Raw genomic sequence first — 8,875 nt, forward strand, 5'->3', positions numbered from 1 at the left:
GTCACATCATGTATATGTTAAAAATGACCATAAAATTGTTAGTATCATAAATGTTTTTCCTCATTGTCTCAGAATAGTCATTAATATTCCCAGGATTGAAGTGAAGAAATAGGGAAAAACTTTTACTTGGAGAGTCTTGGAAGGAACTGATAATAAACCAAGCTTTTTTTATGAGCTTTTTTTCTAGACTTTGTATCTGTGTTTTCTTCGATATCTACTGGAAAATAATTCACTAATATTCTCCAACAAAGACGATAATATGTATACCTCAATCCATACAAAATGTTTGTACCTAACAAAAAAACAATCAAAATAATATACTAATTGTGGCAAGCAAGAGAGCAATATATTTAGTTCTTTTAACAAACATCATCATTGGTTCCATATTAGTTATCACATAGTTATTGTTGTATGCTATCAAATATAGCACAATCCACAAGCAATTTTCCCAAAAAGTATATGGAGAAACTTGTAGAAAGGGACACAAGAGAAGATAAATTTTCAATCACCCTCAATGGATTTCTAATATAGTTCAAAAAAAGTCACCAAAATAGCAAAAAGGAATTGCAAGAGATACATGATTCACTATGACTTACGGTTAAAGATTAAGCTTCGTGAAATAGGAGGAATGAAACACACTTCATAAGAAGCTTAATTAATATATTTTAATTTGATTCTGTATAGCCAAAAAAACCGACAAATAATAGTGGCAGGAATAAAAGTTTTGTTTACTAAAGAACCAAATGTAATGAATTCAACCATTTCAGCAATGTTATGAGTTGTGGTCTGAGAGGTGCAAGAGTAGTAGTGTCGGATTGTAATTAAATTAAATTTTGTTTGTTTATATGAAGAAACATGTTGAAAGGGACAAAAGAGAAGATCAATTTTAAATCATCTCTGCTGAAATTTTTAACAGAGTTAAAAAAAAAAGTCACCAAAATAGCAAAAAGAAATTGTCATAGGTACATGAATCACTATGATTTATAGTAAAGATTAAGCTCAATGAAATAGGAGGAAAAAAACTTTGAGGAATGAAACAAACTTCATAAGAAGCTTAATTAATGAATTTGAATTTGACTACCCTATAGCGGGAAAAAAACCTACAAATAATAGTGGCAGAAAATCCCTCCATTTATAGACAACAAATGGTAGAGTGAACAAATGCTTATTGTGCCTTGTCGAAAAGCTCACAGCTCATTGAAAAATTTACTACCCTTCGAAAAGGTCACAATGTTTCATAAAAGACGCAACTCTTCATGTCTCAACTTTTCATACAAGTTACAACTTTTCAGAAGAGTCATAACTTTTCATAAAAGTTACTACTTTTCATAAGTCACAATTATATTTTTCATGAAAGATGAAGGCTAGTTTTGGAAATAAAAAAATTAAAAGAGAATTCTGATTTGTGGCGGCGCCACATAGGTGGCCTAGGATTCTCTTTTATATATATATATATATATATATATATATATATATATATATATATATATATATATTGTTGAGTCTTTAACTTATGCCTATGTTATTGCTTTTGAGTATTTTTCTTTTGGGAAACTTTCAAAAAACAATAAATATTAGGCCTTAAATAGTACTTCACACTTTCATTAATTACAATTCGCAGCTACACTTTGATTTGTTGCACATTTGTATTCTTGTTTATTTTTTTTGCGAATTTTGGAGAAAAATATAAAAATAAAAATACATATTAGGAGGAGAGCGGCGAACGAGATCGGGAGAGAGAGAGGAGAGAGGATTATATTTTATATTTATTTTACATTGTATTCTGTATTTATTTAATGCATAACTATTTTGTATCAATTGTATTAGAAATACAACGAATATAACTATATTCATCCTCTCTTTGATTGGATACAATTGATACATAATACAATTGACAGAGAGGATTAATGCATATAGTATTCGTATGATTAGAAATACAATTGATACAAAAATATAAATATAGTCTTTCAAATATAATCAATATAAAATACAAAACTCACACCTATATTTGATTGAATACAATTGATACATAATACATTTGAATGGATTTCATTTGATTGAATACAATTAATACATAATACATTTGAATAGATTTCTTCTTATTGGCAGGAAAGAGAGACAAAGAGAGGGGGGGGGCTAGAGAGAGAGGGGGGATGAGAGTGAGAGGGACGGAACGCAATGGTGAGAAGGAGAGTTTGTTTGCTATGCTATAGTTTGCCTCTCATTCTTTTAGGAAGTTGTTATGCAAGAGATTCTCATAAGTTGTTAAAAGGTATGATTTACTTTGTCATGTATCTAGCTACTGGCATATCTCAGAGTGGAAACTCGAAATTTAGTAAATTTCCTCCTCAAATTAAGCATTTTAGTTACAATCCTTATTTAAACATGCTTTGTCAATTCCTGAAATACATGTATTTATGGAGTTAAGATATATATATCCAACCAACGAAATATGGTATAAGAAGTAATATTCGAAACTCTTGTGAGTACTAGTAATTAGGACCTAAACTAGTGAGATTTGTGTTGTTTGCTCTTAAAAATTTACATCAACGCCAAGGTCCACTATACCAATGAAACAAGTGTCTTCACTACTGTTTGCTCAGGCAAAAAATATGTTTTTTTTCGTGGTAGAGGTGAACATCACCCACAAGAACAATCAACTCAGTGCAAGAGATGCCTAAATTTAGAACAGAACATATATTCACTGGAACTTGTGGATTTGCGTTGTTTGCTCTATAAAATTGACGATAACGCGAAGGTACACTGTACCAAAGAAACAAGTGCCTTCACACCTGTTTGCTCAGGCAAAACAATGTTCTTTTTTCGTGGCAGAGGTGCAATAGCACCAACTCCGTGCAAGGGATGCCTAAAGTTAGAACAGAACACATATTCACTGGAACTAAGTATTTGTGACAAAAGGCTACCAGCAGCACTAGTCGTAGTGTAAACAATGATAGTCTTAACAACTCATGCCTCAAGAGAAATCAAAGATGACTGTAGCACTTCCCGTTAATATAAAGCCTCTTTTAACAGAATCAAATTAAACTCCCTATTGCTCTACTGTTACGGGAATCAGTGGACACAGCAAATATGAGGAAATAGAAATTGCTATCAAAGTGATCTCTTTTCTCCGAAAAATCTAGGTGCTCAGTAGAATCTTATTGGCAGCTCTATTACGACCCTCATAAGCCCAAACATCCCAGTCCCTTCACATCTGCCACAATGCTCATCACTTATTACAAACAGAGTTCAGAAAAGTCAAGAACGTAATACCCTTTATTTACAGGTCATATACTCCAATTTCAACTACTAATATCAAGCTCCTTAGCTCCCCATCACAAGTAATAAAACCTAGAACCGATAAGCAGTACAAGTAATCTCTATTAATAGCTAAACAAAATGGATAAGCACTAAAGTAAGACTTCAAGCATTTCAGTGTGCCAGACTTCATAACATTAAACCCAGACATAACAATAGCAAAAGGAGGTTCAAGTCACTTAGTTAGGACAAAGCCAACAGCCCAAAAGCAGAAATAGCGTATTTACTCACACAAGATTGTTCATAAGATCTTATAGTAAATATAATCCAAATTTATCCCCCAACACAGATTCACTCGAATGCCCAAGCATTCTCCCTCCTAACCTCCTCTTCTTCCTCAGGAGTGAAGTCATTCTTGATGTTAAAGGTCTTCCTGATCTCCTCTGGTGTTTTCCCTTTAATCATGTCTGCCACGGTCTGACATGTGAGATCAAGCAGGCTCTTGATGTTCAAGTAGTTGGCAGCCTGGAAAATAACAAAATGACTCAGTTCACAGTAAGTAGAACATCAACATCCTAAAGCTCTAATCAGAAGGAAGAAATACCAAGTTCATCGACAGAATTTAAGAGAAGAAGCAGATATTTGACTCTGTCCTGTACACAAGATGCTGATAGAAGGGAAAACAATAAACACTAAAGATCAACTAGTAACAGAATATATTAGTAAATTCACAGTTAAAACACACAATAGGAAGAACTGGTAGCTATTAAATGGGAATAGAACTGACATGGCAGAACTTGGGTACAAAAAACCATTCTCTATTATTTTTAACAAGTTGCTGCTTCAGTTGATACACTATACATATGGAAGTCCAAAGGTCTCGAAGCAAAATAAAGCCCTAGCAATCATGTATATGGAACTAGTGAACAGAACTCCAACCGGATTCAAGTCCAACAAATACACTTAACCCTTCTCCATTATGTTCTCCAAATGCGACAGAATCAGAATAAAGGAACTGCCAACAACAATTTCCCCTGAGAATCATGTATGTACTATGTAGGATAGACTCTGCTAATTTAACAGGAATTCAATTGTATGTAAGAAATCTTAATGGTTAGACTCAGTTTCTACTTTCTAGATACTGCAAGGGTTTCTGGTTTTAGCAGTTGCCCATGTGGCTCCAAAATCAAAATATTCTTTTTATCAGGAAAATAACAAATATATTCAAATCAAAATATTTCTAAAGCTTCACTCCAATCATATCCCACAATCCCTAAATAAAATATCCTCATTACAATACTTGGGATTGCAAGAAGATACCAAATCTCCTCCTCACATGACTCCTAAGTCCTAAGGATGGTACACTAATCTATTGCAAGAAGATACCACCAATTCCTCACATATGACTAATAATAAAGGAGATCAACTCTAAAGAGACAATACCCAGTACTTGGAGCTTCACTCCCACTCAATAACACAACAAGATTCTTGAGTAGATACAATGACCTATTGCTTTGGGTTGAATGAGGGAAAGAGAGAGGGCTTCACTAAGGGGTTGAATGAGGGAAAAAGAGAGGGCTTCACTAAGGTCATGAGGGTGGAAAACCTAAGCTCCTTAATCAGACTTAGGCTGTTAGGATAGAGACCTCTAATAAAGATGCCCACATATCAAAAAGTATGATCAATCAACAAAACCTTATTTTAGTCATGGAACAGATATAAAATAAAGCAAACAAACTGATAGTTATAGGAATAAAGGAAAGGATTCAGACCAAGATGAGATCGAAGAGGGTGCCCTGATCAACTTTGACAAAATCAGAATCAAAGGTTTTAAGCTCATCTTCAGATGCCTTATCCTCAGTTTTAGAAGCATCAACATGGCGTTTGCAGTACTCGATGACCTTAGCCAAGATCTTGCTGGTAACATTAGGAAGAGGGATGCTGGTGTCGGCGCAATCATCTTCAATCATATGCTTAATCGTCTGAGATTCCAAAGCCACCGCTTCTTCTACCTCGAAAGTCTCGCCGTCGGAGCTCTTCAACACGATCATCTTTGAGGAAGACATGCTAGATCACGAAACCCTAAACCTAAATTTGATATATATCTTCAGAGAGAGAAAAAATTGAGGAATTACGTGTGGACCAGATTTTATATAAGGTTGGGGATTATGGTAAGTTTCTGAAGTTACCGTGAGGTAACAAATTCTTACCTTCACCGTTTCGCATTCATTAAAGCCCGTTTGGATAAAAAAAATTTAAAAAAATAAAATAAAATATATATATATATATTAAAAAAAAAAAAAATCAAATTTTAAATGATTTTTAAGTTAAAATATAAAAAGTAAAGAGTTCTATTTTAAATTTTTAACTTATTTAAAGTTATTTTTAATTTTGTCAAATATTCTCAAAAATTAAAAATGACTTAAAAGTAAATTTAATCAATTTTTAAACTCATCCAAACATGTTTATAGTCATTTCTTAGAGAGTTGGGAGCTAAAATGACAAAAAAAAAATTGAGCCAAAATTTCAAAATGGCCAAAGAGTTGAAGATAAAATCAAAGGGTTAAAAGTGCACCATGCCCTCGTGTCTTATCCCTTATATTATGTGGGCCATTTTCCTCATGTGAATTATCTTCGTACACTACAAACATAAAACGTTATTATGATTATTAAAAATTAAAAATTTTGTGTAGATTATATTATAGGAAAAAGGTTAGATATATTTTTTTAACTTTGTCATTTAGAGTTAATATATATCGTTCGTTATGAAAGTAAAATCATATATATTCCCACTATTATAAAAATAGTTTGTGCATATCCTTATCGCTACAAAAATAGCTCATATACTCTTTTATCCAACGAAAGTGGAAAAAAATAATTTTAAATTTATTTTCTTGATTTTTAATTTTTAGAAAATTGATCTAGGGGTATATGTGATCTTTTTCACACATAAGTTTTTTTTTGGACAAAAAACTTAAGTACCTTAATTACTATTATATAACAATACCTTTTTTCCACTTATATTGCAATAGTTTTTTACAAAATTAGAATTTATATTTTTTTTTAAAACGTTGAAACAGTCAGCCACACTTATCACATATCCCTTAATTTTCTCCAATTATTTTACCTTCCCTGATTTACTCAGATTTGTTATATATTCTCTCTCGTGAAGAGAGATTTCTAACAAAAATAAAACTCCCTGTCTACTCTGATCAACTATTGAAAATGGATACAAATATTTTTTCAATTCTAATACAATACAACATAACGGGTGATGGGACTCATCAGGTATTTAAATAAAAAACGATTGATTTGGTGTTTTTTTCGTGGTTAATATATTTGATTTTTCTCACCATCTGTGTTTAATGTTTTTGATAATTAGTCGTTGTTTTATATTGTACGTTGTTGTGGTGTAATATAAAATTTATATGATTTTGTTAATAATCTAGTGCATCGATTGGATGGATTTTATCGTTGAATAAACATTAAATATTAGTAGTCGTTTTTGGTATAATTTTAGGATTTTGATATATTATTAGGTTTAATTTATTTATTTATTCTGAAAGTGATATTTTTTGGTGGTATAGAAAAGCAATTTGGTGGTTATTAAACAGCCGATTCATTGAATATTTTTGGTATAACATTATGTTTAATTGATTACTGCATAAATTCAATAATTTGTTTTGGTGTGTGATTTAGTGTAATTGGTAATTTTTAGACCTTATACAAAGACCAACTTCAAGTTAAAATTCTGGTACGTGTATTGGTGTATCTAATTTGAAAAATAACCAATTTAGATCATGCAACAAAAATAAGACAATTCACCATTAAAGCTCACAACAGAGAAAAATGGAGAGGACTTACGAGTTAATGCGTGTGAAGAACGCCTAATCCTCTAATCAATTTCCTCAAGAACAAGCAATTCCCACCCAAAAACGACCAAGTCTCAAAAATCAATTACAACATATGCGAAAATAATCCCAAAAACGAGTTTAACTATTTGTAGACATCGCAAAAGCGGTCACTTTGGCCACTTAAGCTGCATCACAAAATTGATGGCCTAACCGCTAAAGCGGCCTAGCCACACAAGCAAACTACCTCTAAAGTAGGCCCTGACCACTTAAGCGGAGCTGGCGCTGCAAATGGGGTTGGCCTTGAGTTGGCAGACCTTGAGTTGGCAGACCTTGCTTAAGTGACACACTGGACGCTAAAGTGGCTTCCTCTTACGCAGTGATAGGGCTGCTTGAGCAGTTGCACTAACACAGTGCACTAGAAAATTTTGCTAAGTCCCAACGGACTCCGCTCGGATGCTCGAGGTTGGTTTGGAACCATGTGTCACAAACAAACTATGCTACTCCATCAAATTCGGTATTTCAGACTCAAATGAGATGTTGAAACTTCCAACTGTGGTCGTTCCTTATTTTATGCTTTGTTCTATTTGAGAAACAAATACATTGAGACTTGTAATTATTTTTTATTTCCGTACTTTATGTATTAGTGGCTTGTTCACGTGACAAACAGGTTTTGGGGTTATAATAGAATGAATAGCCTTTCCGTTTTTATCTTGTCTTTGCTTTACTTTCCGCATTTCTTTCGTTTCGTCGGGTTGAGGCTGACTTGTCTTTGTGGGAATAGACAAGTGTCATCATGTCCATTTTTGTGTCGTGACATTATCATAAGTTATTTTTATTTGTTTTCTCTCCTTTATTAACTTGCTATCCTTGTAATATTTTGATTCTCTTTTTTGAATTATTCATGGGTCAACTCAATTGTGGTTTCTACTTATTCATCCACTCACTATCCCGATCCAACGATATTAGAAGAAGGTACTAAAAGAAGTTTTTCTTCTTCCCAGATTCGTATTTCACCTCTAGAAAATACATTCTCACGTTCATACTCTGAAAATAATTTTTAGGCGTTAATGTTTTGCGATGACAATAAATATCAGTCCAATGTGCTAATCCTTCATTACTCCATACTTATATTTTCCTCCTATGATTTTCATCACATACATAATCCATATTATTTTAAAATATTAATACTAATTAGCATGAAATGGACGTGTTGAGGAACTAGTATAAAAGAAAAATATGATGTGATAAATATAACTTTTTTAAGGGATAATTTCAGAAACCTCCCTCCAGATTTCGCTTTGTAACACTCACCCCCTTGTGATTTACGGTATTACACCTACCTCCCTTATTTTGAATTTTTGTAACCATTCTTTAAATTTATTAAAAATAAATATAAATTAATTACGATTTGACAAATTTTTCCTTCTTCATATTAATTTCTTCATACTAATGCATATTGTTAAAAAATGACTTGTTTACTAATCTTTAGTAGATACTTTTTAAAAATAGACCAAAATACAAATAAATTAATACTACTCCATTATTTATTATGAGGGTGTTTGGATTGACTTAAAAGTTGGTCAAACGTATTTTTGAGTCAATTTTTGACTTCTCGAAGTATTTGGCAATTATAAAAAATAACTTAAAATAAGTAAAAAATGACTTAAAATAAGTTATGAAATGTTTGACAATGTCAAAAATGACTTGGAATAAGTTTAAAATGACTTAAAATAAGTCAAAAACAAAAAATAGGTCTCCACTTA

At 32.3% G+C, this 8,875-nt stretch overlaps 1 protein-coding gene across 1 annotated transcript; it reads right to left on the reverse strand.

Moving 5' to 3' along the window:
• Positions 1-3,442: 3,442 nt before the first annotated feature.
• LOC125840705 (SKP1-like protein 1B) lies at positions 3,443-5,356 on the reverse strand. Its single transcript, XM_049519671.1, has 2 exons — positions 5,031-5,356; positions 3,443-3,783 (listed from the first exon to the last, which is right to left on the reverse strand). The coding sequence occupies exons 1-2, from the start codon at positions 5,322-5,324 to the stop codon at positions 3,610-3,612; spliced, it is 468 nt and encodes a 155-aa protein (XP_049375628.1). The 5' UTR covers positions 5,325-5,356; the 3' UTR covers positions 3,443-3,609.
• Between the last annotated feature and the right edge of the window lie 3,519 nt (positions 5,357-8,875).

The sequence above is a fragment of the Solanum verrucosum genome, unplaced genomic scaffold (genome assembly GCF_900185275.1).
Source record: "Solanum verrucosum unplaced genomic scaffold, falcon-dt-bn FXZP01000176.1, whole genome shotgun sequence".
NCBI classification, from domain to species: Eukaryota; Viridiplantae; Streptophyta; class Magnoliopsida; order Solanales; family Solanaceae; genus Solanum; species Solanum verrucosum.

Excerpts from the sequence above, each read along its gene's own strand:
- LOC125840705 (XM_049519671.1), bottom strand. The coding sequence starts at position 5,324 with ATGTCTTCCTCAAAGATGATCGTGTTGAAGAGCTCCGACGGCGAGACT. Across the intron at positions 3,784-5,030 it reads CCCTCTTCGATCTCATCTTG|GCTGCCAACTACTTGAACAT; the intron begins GTCTGAATCCTT and ends GTTATTTTCCAG.